This window comes from Primulina huaijiensis, chromosome 9 (assembly GCF_012295235.1).
Source record: "Primulina huaijiensis isolate GDHJ02 chromosome 9, ASM1229523v2, whole genome shotgun sequence".
In the NCBI taxonomy this organism is placed as follows: Eukaryota; Viridiplantae; Streptophyta; class Magnoliopsida; order Lamiales; family Gesneriaceae; genus Primulina; species Primulina huaijiensis.
The window spans coordinates 3,203,971-3,220,490 of NC_133314.1; the positions used below are offsets into that span (position 1 = coordinate 3,203,971).

General features: G+C 35.3%; 3 protein-coding genes across 10 annotated transcripts in view; 2 read left to right on the top strand and 1 right to left on the bottom strand.

Moving 5' to 3' along the window:
- Positions 1-16,520, top strand: part of LOC140984021 (polyamine oxidase 1) — a 63,498-nt gene that overhangs the window by 5,321 nt on the left and 41,657 nt on the right. The gene's annotated exons all lie outside the window — the stretch shown is intronic.
- Positions 1,055-7,963, top strand: LOC140984399 (putative zinc transporter At3g08650). 6 transcript variants are annotated; one of them, XM_073451792.1, is made up of 6 exons: positions 1,055-1,144; positions 1,861-2,674; positions 3,813-4,097; positions 5,037-5,165; positions 6,687-6,784; positions 7,033-7,963. In XM_073451792.1, exons 2-6 carry the CDS (start codon positions 2,210-2,212, stop codon positions 7,844-7,846), a joined length of 1,791 nt encoding a protein of 596 aa, XP_073307893.1. In that variant the 5' UTR covers positions 1,055-1,144; positions 1,861-2,209; the 3' UTR covers positions 7,847-7,963. The 6 variants fall into 6 exon arrangements, with proteins under 6 accessions (XP_073307893.1, XP_073307891.1, XP_073307890.1 ...); XM_073451790.1 differs by having other exon boundaries at positions 1,084-1,766; XM_073451789.1 differs by having other exon boundaries at positions 1,084-1,569.
- LOC140984827 (cytochrome b5 domain-containing protein RLF-like) lies at positions 8,292-12,840 on the bottom strand. Of its 3 annotated transcripts, XM_073452479.1 has the most exons (7): positions 12,724-12,840; positions 12,575-12,621; positions 12,326-12,409; positions 11,610-11,970; positions 10,636-10,770; positions 8,723-8,773; positions 8,292-8,620 (listed from the first exon to the last, which is right to left on the bottom strand). In XM_073452479.1, exons 3-7 carry the CDS (start codon positions 12,356-12,358, stop codon positions 8,544-8,546), a joined length of 657 nt encoding a protein of 218 aa, XP_073308580.1. In that variant the 5' UTR covers positions 12,359-12,409; positions 12,575-12,621; positions 12,724-12,840; the 3' UTR covers positions 8,292-8,543. The 3 variants fall into 3 exon arrangements, with proteins under 3 accessions (XP_073308580.1, XP_073308578.1, XP_073308579.1); XM_073452477.1 differs by lacking the exon at positions 12,575-12,621 and having other exon boundaries at positions 12,766-12,840; XM_073452478.1 differs by lacking the exon at positions 12,575-12,621 and having other exon boundaries at positions 12,326-12,407; positions 12,722-12,840.

A 16,520-nucleotide genomic window follows, 5' to 3' on the forward strand; every position in this document is an offset into this window, starting at 1 on the left:
TGTTTGTGAGATCATATTTATAGGGCAAAAACTAGCCGTTTTGTTACCGTTTATGACCGTTGGTGTACAAGAAAATAAATGTATGTATTTGTATAATTTTATGGTAATAATATGGTGTATATAATATTAGTAATGTTTTAAATAATTATGTATATCATATCACAATATTATAATGAAATGTCATAAAATATTTTGTTTAAAAATCTTATAAGCTTTTATACTTGTCGTATCCCTTACCGAGAGTATGAGATGTCGTCTTAACATCCTCCCAGGATTTATAACAAGTTTTTGAAAAATTTATTTTATTATAACATTATATTATATATTAAGTATATACACAATAAATAAATAAACAGTAAAATAAATATTATTACTTTTGTTACCTTATTCTTCTGTTTTGGAGCTTGGAAAAATATAGAGGACTTTTAGAGTTTCGTGCTGATAACGTGTTGTGAAAAAGTAAAAAAATTTACGGTAAAAAGTAAAAATCTCAAACTCTCAAAATTATCACACTACACACTTTATAATATTTTTCAATTGTGATTTTCTTCACAAATGAGAGATCTATTTATAGAAAATTGTTACAAATAATCCAAAAATAAATTACATAATTATCTTTATTGGCTCAAGCCGGACCCTTACTTGAAGTAATTAGCCATTGCGGGTAGAGGCATTCGAAGAAGCTTTGAAAGAAGAGAAAGAAGGAGTTTCCCATTTGCTAGCAGGAAGTACACTCATGGGGATTCTGCAGTTAATGAGATAGATCAAGCAGCAGCTAGGAAGTCACTTGTTGGCTTACATTCCGTTGGTATTCGGTCGCTGTTACAGTCAAAGACTTATTCTTTTCTCAGTTGCTAGGCAACAAGAAGTAGGGATCCGGTGCAACTAATGAGATAGATAAATCACGCGGACTCAGGCTAGCAAAGAAGTAGTTCTGGACTCAAGTCAGCAAACAAATTATTATAGGTCGATCACGTAGTCAAGCTACAGCAAAGAAGACAACTAGTCGATCCGAGACTGAAGTGCAAATCAAACATTTTAAATATTATTTTTCAACTATATATTCCATATCTTCTGATGTGTATTATTTTTTAAACAGATTTTTTAGGGAAATTGAAGAACGATTGTGTGTTTAATTTAATGGGTGCTTCCCCATTCTATCTGATTTTGTAATTTTCCTGTTTATACGAAAGTACGTGGAGATGGTTTTCTTTTATTGGTTTTATGCAGTTGCGTCGAATTTTGTGATTTGAGTCTCTTTTTTTTTGGGGGTTTTAGGTTTCGTGATGATTTTGCCTCTGGGCCTTCAAATTTTTTTGATTGACCGTGTCTTTATGATTTTTGTCATGGCATTTTGTGTAAGGATTTACAATTCTTAACAGATAGCCCGGAGCGGGTTGTTCCTTGTTTATTCTTCTAATCCATCTATTGTTGTTATGAATTGCTCTATGTGAATTTTGTAAAGAATCATACTTGCGGTTGATTCCTGTGTTTAGGCAAATCTAAATGTTATGCAGCTGAAGAGTTGACTTACACGCGACTAACTGCCTAATAGCTGAAACGTAAAATGTAAACTATGAATTTGGATTTCTATTTTTTGAGTAATCTAATAGTCGTAGAGAGTATATTAACATATTCTTCATTCTTGAAACTTGCATCTAGTTCTGAACAATGGTTTGCTCCCCTTTGTAAGTGGTTGTCCCACTTATCCAGTCTTTCATGCTCAATGATGAGGGTAGAGTAAAAGAAAGAAATATAGAACTCATGTTGGTACATTTCTTGTGTTTTTTCTTTCTGTGCTTTTTGTGTTTGGAGTTCTTATTTGTTTATGAATCTCTTACTTACATCGTTTCATTGTAGAGAAGGAGCTGGGGCATCAAGCGTAAGTTTAAACTGTGTGGTGTCTTAAAGATATTCATCATTCATTAGTGGGTGTCCCGTGTTCAGTTGAATTGACGACCATGCTATATCCACGAGAACCAAAGATGGTTGAATAGCTATATATGGTCTAAACATGTTATCTTGACTGGAGATGAGAATACTGCAGTAAAGAAAACATCTATGCACGAGAACCAAAGATGGTTGAATAGCTATATATGGTCTGAACATGTTCTCTTGACTGGAGATGAGAATACTGCAATAAAGAAAACATTCAATTCTACCTTTTTCTTCTAACTGTACAACATTTGGTGGCGTAAATAGGCTGAAAATGAGTTTAGGAGTTAAGCCAATTCTTTCTCTTTTTCTCTTTGTAGCTATATTAAGTTATAGTGTAATAGCAGAAAATGAGAAAGGAACTTCAGAAACATTAGTAACTGCTCCACGAAGGAATGCAGGGGTTGGTGTGATAGATGGCTCGGGCGCAGAGCACATTTTTAATGTTGATAGCACTGGTAGAGAAAGAGGTGAACGGTGGCAGGGTGGGAATAAAGTTTCAGTGTCAACAGTTGCATTTTTAACGCTGGCAATGGCTGCTGCTACTGGTTTAGGTGCTGTCCCATTTTTCTTTGTGGAGCTTGATTCTCAATGGGCTGGAATATGCAATGGAATGGCTGCAGGAGTGATGTTGGCTGCTAGCTTTGACCTAATACAGGAAGGGCAGGACCATGGAAGCGGCAGTTGGGTTGTTATTGGCATTTTAGCTGGTGGCATTTTCATATGGCTTTGCAAGAAGGTTAAGCTCTTAGACCTATCATGATATTTTTTCCTTTGAGACGTGGTTATGAATATGTTTTTGCCGATTTTATTTTATAATGGTGATAGTATGAATGGTTTTTAGTTCCGATTTACTTCCTTTGCCTATTGCCCTGAGGCCCCAGACTCTTTACTTCCGCAGAGTGCAACTTTTTACCTTTTCTGCATTTTTGGTTTTCTTGACTCTTGTGGTGCAGGTTTGTTGATGACTGGTTCGTTAATTATAAGCCTGCAACTAGCAATATGCTTTCAACTTAGTCTTTTTGTTTTTGTGTTTTCACGAATCATTCTTCATTTTGGAAACAAGTTGTCATCGAGCGTAGTTTATGTGCCTATTACCGTAATGAAACAAAAATTTCTGTGTTTTGGGAAGTCTACTTAGTAAAAAGCATTCCACGGCAAATGAAATTATTTATTTCATGTTCTGTCTTATTGAAAACTTTAGAAATCTGATGCTAACAGTCTGGTTTCATGGAGTCTGCTGATATTGTTTACCAATGTGTGAAATGCTTGCCCATCTTTTTTTTTTGTTTTTAAACTTGTTAGACTCGTTAGAGAATATGTTTACCAATAGTTCAATCCAAGGCAACTGGTGCAATTTCGTAGCAGCTGATGTCATTCTTTGGGGTGATCCCCTAAAGATAGACTGTCTTTTATTTATTTATATGATTTTGCATGTGAATAAGGTATGCATAAAGATGTCCATTTTGTGCCTCTGTGTTACGCTGTTACTGACAATATGTCCATCTGGCGATCTTCAACTGTCTTCAAGTAGCTACAATATCCATTTTTTTATTCATATAGTTCATCTATTTGTAGAAGTGTATAATACGGTTGGAAACAGTATATGGTCATCCTCTCATACTCTTGTCTCAACTGTTGGTCGGTAAAATTGAAGCATTGAAATATTTTCTTTTTCACATCTCTTCTGGGAGCACATTGTGTTGTGTGCAGTTGTAAACTAATGGCTTTCTTCATGTAGTTTTTTTTTGTAGTAAGCCTAAATATCAGTGACCATTAGCGTTGAGCTACCCCTTTTTTAAATTGTCACCTGGGATATGGTCCTGAATATTCTTCGGTGCACTTTAGAGTTTAATTTACTTTTCTCCTATGCCCAGTTCCTTGAGCAATATGGTGAAGTAAGCATGCTGGACATCAAAGGAGCAGAAGCTACTAAAATCATTCTAGTTGTGGGTATCATGACTCTTCATTCTTTTGGGGAGGGCTCTGGTGTTGGAGTATCCTTCGCTGGCTCCAAGGGTTTATATCAGGGGATATTGGTGACGATGGCCATTGCTGTGCACAATATACCCGAGGGATTGGCTGTTAGTATGGTGCTTGCATCGAGAGGAGTATCTCCACAGAATGCCATGTTATGGAGTGTGATTACGTCGCTGCCACAGGTAATTTATTCATTTCTATGACTAGACGAGACTTATAAAATTGCAGATAGGTTTCTGTTTTCTAATATCCACTATGGTGGCGAGACTAACTCTGCAATAGTCTCCTCTAAGATGATTCTTTGCATGGAAAGAATCCAGAGCAGTGTAAATGGATATTTGTGGCATATACTATCACCTTAAAATATTCAAATGTTGTTGCAAAGTGTAAGATCCTAAAGAAATATTATGGATGTATACTGCATAATCAGTATTCAGTTGAGTAGATGTTTTAAATTGGGGTGCTTGTATGTGTGTGTGTATCTATACATCGTGTGTCCGTGACTACTCTATCGTTTAAATTTTCCACCTAGTTGTTATATATTTAGAATCATTATGATCCAATCGAGACATGTAGTACAGTTTGTCAGTCTGTAAGTGGATGCTACAACTTTGGGAATATGCACAATGCTTCACATCATGGGTGAATTTCTTTGTCTACCAGTATACCTTTTATTAGATTCATGATACTGGGTGTTTGAACTTCTTTGGTGTTCCAATGTTCAATATTCAAAGCGAGACACGCAACCTGTTAGGTAAGGTCATCGGGAATCATTATTCATTGAAAATTTTCATGTGATAATGGACCTTTATTGATGAACAATCTATACATTTTAATTAAGTCGTCATCTTTGTGACTGGAATAGTGATGAATGCTTTGCTGCTGAAGCCAGAGGAAGTAAATTCCAGTGTGTTATCCATTTTCATTGCCCATGTAAAACAGTTATTCAGTGCCTGATCTGAACCAGTGATATTCATGGCTAGAAAGGCAAATGATATAGACGTTTCAGTGTGGCTGAATGGTTTTTGAGGGACAGATGTGAAGTTTTAATTATTGTATTTATTTATTTTTTTGGTTGGATATTATTATGATGAATTGCATCATATGATCTCTTGATGCAGCCCCTTGTAGCGGTTCCATCATTTATTTGTGCCGATGCATTCAATAAGTTTCTGCCATTTGCTACCGGATTTGCTGCTGGGTGTATGATTTGGATGGTTATCACTGAGATTCTTCCGGAGGGATTCAAGGTAAACTTATTTGTTTTCATTTGCACAGAACTACGACAGTCTCTTTGTGCCTAAATAATGAAGCAAAATTTTCATACTTGATATGGGGTCAACATTTAGGAACAAAAAAAAATTTCTGCCCAATAATTTTTTCGACACTGCCTCCTATGTAAGCATGTAGTTTGAGAATCCTAAACTTCTCTATTGTACATTTCTATTCCAATTAGGATTTGGTGCTCTTGAATTGAATAAATGTAAATGCACCTACCTATCAGGGATGAATTAGGTGGGGTGGAATTTTGTGTACTTGTAAAATAATCTTTAGCATCACTTTGATTACCTGATTTCTATTGAGAATTGAGATCTTTTGTATTTCTATCCTCCTTGCGGGCTAAAGACTGACACTGGATTTTTTCCTTGTTTAGCTTTTTCAAATTACTGGACACAGTTTTATCAACTCATTTGTACAGTTTGGTGTGGTGGTTTATTATTAAATTGTTGTTCAGTGCGTATATGATATATATTTTTACGTCCAATATCTAACAAAATATGTTTTACATCATCTGCAACTTTTTGAATCTAAACGTGTAACACATGTTTTACATCATCTACAACTTATTGAATCTAAGACAACATATAACTCATTTTCTTTTACTCTATTTCTCAATTGTTGTGGATTTGGGATACCTATTTAGTCCTAGCCTCTAATGAATAACTGGTCTACTTAATACGTTCTGCCTAATGTCTTTATTTAAAGAATGACCAACTCTGATAAACTAGATTTAGTGCATTAGTCCAGGCCGAAGAAAGAGGAAGAAAAAATGTCAAACATCTTGGATAGCCCACACTCTTTGCACGTAGTATTGATTTCTAAGGCATGCTGGTGTATAATGCGCTAGATATTCTGCGCAAGTGAATTGTACTTTCTGGTTTAACAGTTTATATAATTTTGAAGTTGATATAATGGATATGACATGAGGATTGTGAATATACAAATAGTTTAATAGTTTGTCAATGTATGCACGAGGGGAAGATATTTCAACTCTTGTATTTGGAGTCATAGTCTTTGTAGAACAATATAATGTTGGTAATAGGTAAGAGCTTGGCTTTTACCCATGGACATGCGTTATATGGCCGACCAATAAGCCTAGTGGTAAACAGTATAGGATTTCCAAAGAGTTATTCTGGCAAGACATGCTTTGTGTCTGGATATTGTCGGGGTACTCTGGTTTTTCCGAATGATATTTCAAATCATTCAATCAGTTAAGAAAATTATGCTGGTTAACTCTTATTGTTATCAAAGAAAATATCTGCTGCCTCAGATTGAATAATGCCTGAAAAAGCCCACGTGTCAAATAAAGAAAATTTGTCTTATCTGGGGAAAAAAGAAAAAGAAAAAAGAGGGAGAGAGAGAAAAAGCTGTATTGTCGATGATTCCAACATACTTGTCAAATGATCAAATTCAACCGCTAGGGAAATTAATTTTGATTTTGTTTGTACTTGGACTGTGATTGATGATTTTTTTATCTTTTCGGATTGCAGGAAACTTCCCCATCTCAAGTTGCATCAGCTGCTACACTTTCCGTAGCTTTTATGGAAGCTCTGAGTGTTGTGTTTGATAATTTCAGCCACAATTACAAGTAATATTTCTCTCTCTCCATGTGTGTGTGCGAGTTTTTTTATTATTATTGGGAGGGGGCTAAGAAATACACTATTTTTTTTACCGTAGAAGCCTATTAGAGTGACTTTACCTTTCATCGGCAATCATTAAATTTAAATCTGTTTTCTACATTTTCCTGTGTAAACACTTGTAATATGACAGTTACAGTTCACAGCGCAAAAACTGGTTTATGAAATCCGCCTTTGTAACCAAATCTTTACTTTGCAGCCCAGAGGATGCTTCTGGTCTCTTAGTTTCCTTACTTTTTGGTCTGGGTCCATTGCTTGGTGGCATTGCTCTTGTTGCATTTGCTCTTGCTTTCCACCTTCAGCATGCTGTCCTCACTGGTGTAGCCTCTGGCATCGCCTTTGTCCTTGGTGCTTGGCGACCACTTCAACTACTCCTATCTTCAAAAATGGGCCTTTTTCCACTATTGTTTCTTCTCACAGCAGGATCTACGTTTGCCCACATGGTCATATCTAGTGCTATGAAGCTTGGAAGTCGCAAAAAGACATCAGCAAATACGATAACTGATATAACTGGATTTTCGATTAGTGCGCCCACACTTCAATCATTTGTGTCTTGTTTGGCAATAGCCCTCCATGCTCTTTCTGAGGGGTTGGCATTGGGAGTGGCTGCACCCAAAGCATATGGGCTCGGAAGGCACATGGTTCTTCCCGTGTCCCTCCATGGATTTCCTCGTGGTGCAGCAGTCGCTAGTTGCATTTTTGGTGCAACTGACAGTTGGCAGGGATCCCTTTTATCAGCTGCACTTATTGGATTCGTGGGCCCATTATCGGCTATAGTAGCAATACTTGCTGGAATCGACTATAGGGGTCTAGATCATGGTATGATATTCGCGTGTGGCGCACTTTTCCCCTGTTTTTGGATCGTTGTTAAGAGAGCGGTTAAGTTGGATAGAAGGAAGAGCTTTTTTGGTGTTGTTATCGGTATATTCTTTGCAAATTTGTGTCTAACATGCACAAAATTAGTATGTTTGCATACACCTTACTGCAATTCTGCGCCGGAAGCAGTCAGGTGATAATGTCAGAATCTTGGATATATGCGTATTCAAATTGTAATATATCCACAATGGTTGCAAAAATCGCAGTTATTTTTAGTTATAATTCTATATGAGAATGGGGATGATTCTTCTGAACCGTTTTGTGCTGTTCAACCTTGATTTTGGATTCCCTCTTAGGTCATTGGACTTGGCTATCGTATAAAAAAGATGCCCCATGTTTAAGCCATGATATGTTTTGCATCTTATGTTCATCTTTACACCTCATTGTACACTTCTTGCTAAGTGTATCTGCCATGGCAACCTTAAAATGGGACGAAGAGTATTCCATGCCTCGCGTGAAATACTAAAATTTAATTGGGCATTTTAATGCTTCACCAAGTACCTTCATTAGTTAAATCTCGTTGAGCCCAGACAAACATTTATATACGACCAAAATTGTAAGAGAAGTAGATGAACGATGTAGTAAAAACAAATTCACCCTTGGTCGCCATTGTTAGAAGCACAAGTCATTGAATGTTCCACCGTCGCGATATACATCGAAATAACATGTCTCCATAACGATTTTAAGTTTTCCTCTATTTTAGCATTACAAACATCAACACATGCTACATTCTTGAATGCTTGCATCTATCTTCCAGACGATGACAAATGGAAATAACTGATCTCTTGCAATCTCCATTGCTTCTTCTGGAACCATAGAAAGAATATCTTATCTCTACTTGCTCTCGTCTAAAATGCCCACGAGACATTTCTCCAATAAAACTTCGGCATTAACCCAAGCATGGTGTTTATCTGTATAACGAATCAGGATCGCAACTTTTACAAGCCCCAGATGACGTATATAATTTACTCGAACTGAAACTGAGAAAGAATTAGGTAGTGGTAAAAGGATACTAAATAACAATGTGCTGTTTCTCCCAACAGCCTTCTTCAGCATGTCCTCACCTAACAAAAGAACATAAAATCAAGGTGAAAAGCCTTGCGAGCCAAATGCATCTCATATCAATATATGGGAACCAGTTCAAACAAATTAATATGCTCAACACCTTCACTTCAGACATTGCAATAATTGTGGCATCACTATACAAAAATCAGAGTATAAATAAGCAAAGGATGCTACATCGATGCTTTCAGAAGAAAAAACAATAAAAACTCATTTAAATTTCAAACACTTAAAAATTAAGCAGCCACAATTTAGAAGACACAATCAGCAGGAAATAAATAGCATGAAACAAACTAAAAGGCTCCTCGAATTTTTTAAGAAATTTGTCTAGGAGAAGGGACTCCACTTAATACTTGAAACAATCATCTCATCACCTACTATAATGTTTTAAATGGGAAACTAAAATGATAAAGATAAAATGACATAAAAAAATGATATGATACCCATGGGAAAAAAAGACATGACAACCTTAAACCAGCAGTGTTCATGGGTAAATCATATGATTTGAGTTTTAAAAAAATATGCCACTTAATGGCTCATAGCTCCTTGCCCTTGCAAAACATCCGTGTCGTGCGCTTATGTCATGTCGAGTGAGTCTGTTAATCAATTTTGAAATCATAATATGGAAAAGAAAAAAGCATAGAAACATGCCTTGACCATCTCACATAGCCAAGCTAGACAAACAGAAAAAAACAGATTAGATAGAAATGAGCATAACAATTAATTCAAGCACATGAGCATCATGGAGACTAGCAATAAAAACAATAGATGATTTGAAGGCACCTAAACATGGTATTTCTTCCATCAGTCAATGGTGAAAAAGAAACAATTCCCCCTTTCAACAATATCTAATCAATCTCTCCATTCTTAGGCACCTGGCTCTGCTTTCACATTTGTTGTCTATCTACTTTTGTTTAATCATTGTTTTAGGATTTGAAGAAACTGAGTAAAATTTTCCCGGCAATTTAACTTTCGTACTCAAATTCAAGGGCATGAGCCAATTAAAAGGCAGAAGGAAATATAAAAACTCTGATATGTTCACGTCAATTCACAATTCATACGAGGATATAGAAATACAAGAGTGTTATAGACTCGAAAGTAACTGGGAACTTTTTAAGGACGATAAACGGTAAAGACTTGAGACGAAAGCCTCCGGTAGTGCTTCTACCTAAAAACCTAATTACGCATTCCAAAATCTTACACTCAAAATATAGAAACTCATATATAAAATATTTGTGTCTATGTATATATATAGAAACTCAATATGAACTAATCGAAAAATGTAAACCATATTTCAAAGTTCAATCACGGATTCACGGTTTAGAAAGTAAAATTTGAGTCATTTGACAAAGAAATTAAAGAGTGTAAACAGTACAAATTAGATAATTAGTTTACTAACGTGGAAACATTGCTGACCTAAGGCGAATTAGAGGTCCTAATCTGGACCGGCTGAAACATATAATCAAATTATTAATGTACCATTTTAAATAAAAAAAGGCGATATCGTGATTTGAGCATCAAAGAGCCAAATTTTCAACATGTGATCGAAACAAGATCCAAATCTTAAAAAAATGTCAAGACAAAAACTCAATCATACGCAATGTTAAACTAAACGACAGTCCAAGTTAATGGGGCTGGCATCCATAGTGAAAAATGCTTAGGCACCCCAATTGAGTAGTCATACGGTTACAGGTTAAAAAGGAATAATATCTCATAGGTTTTTGAGCATCCCATGCAACAAATACTTTTATGAGGGAAACATTGATATAAGGCAAACACAGACAGAAAAGTGACAAATTCACGATTTTATCTGCAAACTCCACTTTAGAAGGAAAAAAATCGATCGAACACAATTAATAGCTACCTCCAGGATGAAACTTCATGTATGGTCCAATATTATAGACACGGCCTTTAAGAGCAGTCCACATGGAGCCCTCAGATTTGTGTTGTTTAACTTCATCCATAGTTATAAGTCTTCTATTTGATTGTCCATTCAATCCTGACAAAAATGTAAAACCAAAAGAATTCAGCTACAGATACTTGCTCTAGAAATTTTTTCAACTTCAACTTTCATGGAAACAGCATAAAAGTGGTCATCCTACTAAAAATATAGACATTGGAAGTAATTCTAGATATTTAATATGTTCGATCAGCTCTCTTCAGAAAAAGTCCCAAAAAAGACACAACTGCATGTTGTAATCAGAAGTACAGGTGATGGAAATATAAAACCTTGGTAATATAATGTGAAGACCAGAAATATTGCGATTCGATATGACATTATAAATCTATTACTACATAGGCCAAATATTTCTCCAAACATAAGGTAGATACCCAAGAAAACAGTACAAAAAGTAAGCAGAGGAACTGGCATAAAGCATGCCAAAATTGGTAGTGCCACAAAGAAAATGCCAATCATCTCAACCCAGAATAATCAGTTCCGATACATCTCAGTCCTCAATCTGATTTCATCATTTTCAAGTTGATCTGTGGACTTTAGGGAACTCACGGGTGATTTAAAGAAAACTACATGAGAAAAAAATGGCCAACAGTGCTTCTCAGAGGAAAGATTAGAAACATCAAAAAGAAAGATTTAATGGAATTCTTAAGTATTCAAACGAGTAACTGATCACCAATTATTTTAGCTTACAGCATTTTAACATCTAGCACCATCTCATAAAATCGCTACTAAAATAATTTTGTTTACAAATGTAATGGCAAAACAACTGAGTTCCAATATTTTAAAAAAAATTGTGCATAGTTAAATTTCATTGATAAATTGGGAGCATAGGATTCGTGCAACACCAAACACCCAAACAAAACTCACAAAATGGTCATAACCTGCCAGGTCAGGATGTGTTCTTGTGAGCTTAAGCCAGTCCAGCGGGCTATACCCTATCTCGTAAGGAACCTTTTTTCGGGGCATAGGCTTCTTCACAAGAGTTTTCTGTTCCAGCGGCGCCTTAATTGAACTTCCAGCAACCTCTTTTGCATCCAATTTGGGATGTTCATTCGTTATTTTCTGAGTGGATGCATCAATGACATTAAACGTCAAGGTGCCAACAGTTTTCTGAGAAGAAACACCAACTTTCCATATACTACCACTATCCAAATTACCATTAGCATTTTTATCATCTATACAAATTCCACCAATACCCGCGGCAACATGCGGTTCTTCAACACCATCTACAGGCTTCTCAACCTAATTACGTAAACCAAATTAAAAATTATAATAGAAAAAACAACTGAAAGGTAAAAAAAAAAACAGGATGAACTTGTGTAAGGGCTGAAATTTGGCAAAGGCCAAGAGGGAGTGAGCAAAACAGCTGTCCACTTGTTCCCCTCAAACGAAAAGAGATATTCATGTTAAAAAAATAACACAATTCCGTCTATCGGGAACATACTAGAAATCACCCTCATTAGTTAGCCAAAGAAAACACCCCTTGATAAAAGTTAGCGCATCACTACTGCCCATATCAAGAAGTATCAGATTATTTTAAAGACCGATAATTTATCAACAAGAAGAAAAATCTATCATGAAAACACGAAGCACTTACATGACAAAAGGTGAAATCATCTGAATCAGCCATCGTAGCCTGAATGACGACTCCAACAACTGTTAGGCAGAGGATTCAATCACTCTACAAAAACAGAAGGATTATGTAAATAATGGATCAATGCATCGAATAATTCAACTACAAAACATCGAATTCAACAACCCATCACAGGATCAAATTAATATGCATCGGCCGGCGACCTCTAACAACAGCATTCAGACAGAGCAAAACTAAACTTCCAAAAATTACCTGTCTACCACGATTAACAATACAATAATTCTCTCACGGGTTGCTAACTAAACAAAACGGTATTAGTCAAAATTCAATAAAATAAATTATTCTGACCCATTTACATAAACAAAGAAACTTCTACAAGAATATACATCACACATACACACCGATAATATATGTAGGCATAGGGAGAAGGCGTGGCGGTGTACTTCGTTGAATTGGATGTGGCGGCGCGTGGATTTTCCTGGCTACTCTCCGCCTCTCCAAAATATCACAAAATATAGACNTACAATATATAAATTATCCTAACCATTATCCTAACCATGAATTACATTCCTAACCATGAATTACAATATATAAATTATCCTAACCATTATCCTAACCATGAATTACAATATATAAATTATCCTAACCATTATCCTAACCATGAATTACAATATATATATATATATCAAATTCCACCTGCAAACGATGTTAAATTGATGTCAGTCTCATGTGAGATGATCTCATATGTTTATATATGATATAGGTTGACGTGGTTCACATTTACAGAAAAAGTAAAATTTTTGACATATAAAGTAAATTTTTTTCATGAATTAGGTCGACTTGATGATTTGTCTTATAAAATTGATTAATAAGATGGTTTCATAAGAATTTTGGTGATATATTAGATAGTTGAATATTGGTTGTGTCCTTAGCTGGGATAGAGCTAGATAATTGATTTTTTTTTCCCAATTAATTAATGGCAAAAATTTTGAGTCTACCTGCTGAAACATTCACTGCTCGTTTTTTTTATAAATATACTAGAAATTTTTTTCATTCTAATTCATTCGGTCGAAACACTAAACATTTAAAATATAAATATTTTGCACCATTTAAAATAAACCAACCAACTATTATTTGAAAACCCAAAAGAAAGTAATTCAAAGTATAAAATCGTAAACATCAATCACCTTAAACTAACATTATTTCAAAAATAAACTTAACTCTAACATCCTCTTAAAAGCCTCTAAAAAACATCATAAGCAATAAAGATTTTTAAGTAATCATAAACATAATTTTATTTGCGGAAAGCTAGCGATGGTCCTCGGGTTATGTGTACTTTCAGTACAGCTAGTTCAACCATCAATACCTTTATTAACACCAATCTCATGCTCACATGCATCGATCACACCTAGTGAGTCTATTGACTCAGCAAATCTTAATCATGATAACAAGTAATACATATACATTCACAAGCAACTGTGAAAATACTTTTAATAAAATAGTTTTTCAAGAACATAAACTTTTACATTTTCCTTTCAACATATCATATCATATTTCCTTTCATCATATACGTATACGTTTCCCTTTTTATTGAATTCAGATCCTCAATTGTGACAATTATATTAGTTGTAGGTCGATGGAGCTATCTACGTATTACCACGGTACCGAGCGACAGGGACATCAGCGACATTCTCACCCGTCAACTGAGCATTGACCTTACATATCATCGCATTAGTCACAATCAATTCACCTCCTTCAACTTTTCATATTTCCATCACTTATAAAAATTCATGCACATATAAATCATTTTTCTTTTAAACCAAGCATACAGCATGTCTTTTAGCATTAACGTTTCATTATAAAATTCCATAAACATTTGAAATAAACATTTTACCATTTATTACAACATTCAGAGCACTGTCAGGGCGTCTAACAATTTTCAGGTGTAAAATGTCCGTTTTGCCCCTGAAACCCCAACTTTCCCAATTTATCCTTACACATTAAAACGATGACCCAAATCATTCCAAGATTAACATATCACCTTAAAATACACCCATAAATATTTCTTAGATGTAAACTTATGCTTATCGACTAATTTCTCAATTCGTTTTTAAACTTAGACGTACATTCCGGTTTTGACTTGTATTGACTCGAAATTTACCAAACTTGAACCAAAGTTTATTAACACCTAACCATACATTATTCAACCTAAACCAAGTCATTTAGAACCATAGAACAAGCCTAGAAACCTTCTGAATTTTTCTGCACAAAACCCTAGCCCTAATTGGTTTGATCCCTAGCTTGCCTCGACTCCAGCCCCTTAGCCACCATGTCTAGCCCCTAGTTACCCATCCTAGGACCATGATCGACCCCTAGGGACCCTACTGGATAACACCTACCCAGCCTAGGAGCAGCAGCCACTCAACCCGTCGCCCACAAGCCATACCTGTCGAGCCCTTCGCTCCCAGCCCCTAGCCCTTGAACCAACCCTCGTGCAGCCTACCTAGGATCATGGCTCAGCCCTCTTGAGAACCCTGGATGAGCCCTAACAGCAGCTAGCAGCCGCCTGCACCTAGGAAGCAAAAACTGAAACCCTAATCCATGAAAATCCTAATTTTCGTTCAGCTTTATTGCTTCCTTGTCCAGCCCTTAGCTATGCATCTAGGGACCATTAAACATGTGAAAAACATCCCTTCAAGTATCTTTACCATGACAGCCCCTTTGTGCATCATTAGGAAGAGTTTTAAAAAAAAAAACTCTAATTTTATGCATATTTAGCCATAAAAACGAAAATATAAGTAGTGCAACATATTTTTCATGCAAGTTAATTAAATATACATAATATGGTGTGAAAGAAGTTTGAAAGAAGATTAAGACGTGTCTTTGCGTATATTACGCACGAAAACGATTTGCAATGCGAGGACGTCGACACGGGGAAGACCTTGCTGAATCACGTGACTTTGCTTGAAAATTATGTGTGTGATCGTGTAAGCTGATGGAGGAAGAGTCCTTGTATTATTCTAAGGAGTGGCATGAGTTTTGAGGTTTATGGGTAGGGTTTATTAGCTTAAAATTTAATATATAATACATGGTGCAAGCTTAGGTCCATTAACCTAGTATAATATGCTCATTAATCCCATTAGTTAATATTTAAAATATTTTGTTTAGGAAAATTTGTGAAAATAATAGTCGAGTTCTCAAAAAGTCCATATTTTCATTGAAAATTGAATACCGATTTAAAATACGACTCGGCGTATAAAAATACCTCAAAACACCTAATTTTCAAAAATTCTATTTTAAATACACCACACATTAAACAATTAAAAATAATTATTTAATAAAATATTTTCTCTCATATGGTCATCGTTCTACGTGCCTCGATCGCGTCTCGAATAAAACATAAAACCTTATTTTAAATATGTAAACATGCACACCATAATTAATTTATGTAATTAAAATACATAAGAAATTTGATAACTTGCATGAATGTACGTGGACCTTCAAATTTTCAGAAGTTAATTATTTAATAAAATATTTTCTCTGATATGGTCTCGGGCCTCCGTTCCTCGATCGCGTCTCGAATAAGCTTTAAAACATAGTTTATGCATTCTAACAGAAAACCCTATTTTAAACATGTAAACATGCACATCATAACTAATTCATGTAATTAAAACAATTTAATTAAAATACATAAGAAATTTGATAACTTGTATATGGTGACCCGAACCAAATTCATATTTTTAATCACTATTAAGATCTAATCTAGCAATTAAGAAAATGTGGGACATAAAATTTTTTTTTAAAATTACATGAGTGCGCAACAATGAAATAAATCTTATTTCATATATGAGATCCATATCCAGGTCTACGGTACAAGTCCTGTACAAAAGTGATTCATAATAACTACTGTTCATTTACTACATGTCAAGTAATGGAACAGATTCACTTCTAAGTCCGGATCTCCACACTAATCGTGACTCTCTCTTATCCTCTTCCTGACGCTGATCCTGTCCCACCTGTTGTCATGCACACATACAAACAAGACAACAGCCGGATAACTCCGGTGAGATATCATCCCAGTATAAACAATGACTCAATGCAATGCATAAAATCATATATAAAAACATAACCGATGTATCACAAAACATAAATCATAATTTATGACACATTAGTGAATACAGATAAAACTCTTTGACTC

Excerpts from the sequence above, each read along its gene's own strand:
- LOC140984827 (XM_073452477.1), bottom strand. The coding sequence starts at position 12,358 with ATGGCTGATTCAGATGATTTCACCTTTTGTCAT. Across the intron at positions 8,774-10,635 it reads CATGAAGTTTCATCCTGGAG|GTGAGGACATGCTGAAGAAG; the intron begins GTAGCTATTAAT and ends TTCTTTTGTTAG. Across the intron at positions 8,621-8,722 it reads AAACAGCACATTGTTATTTA|ATAAACACCATGCTTGGGTT; the intron begins GTATCCTTTTAC and ends TTCGTTATACAG.
- LOC140984399 (XM_073451792.1), top strand. The coding sequence starts at position 2,210 with ATGAGTTTAGGAGTTAAGCCAATTCTTTCTCTTTTTCTCTTTGTAGCT. Across the intron at positions 2,675-3,812 it reads TCATATGGCTTTGCAAGAAG|TTCCTTGAGCAATATGGTGA; the intron begins GTTAAGCTCTTA and ends TCCTATGCCCAG. Across the intron at positions 6,785-7,032 it reads AATTTCAGCCACAATTACAA|CCCAGAGGATGCTTCTGGTC; the intron begins GTAATATTTCTC and ends TTTACTTTGCAG.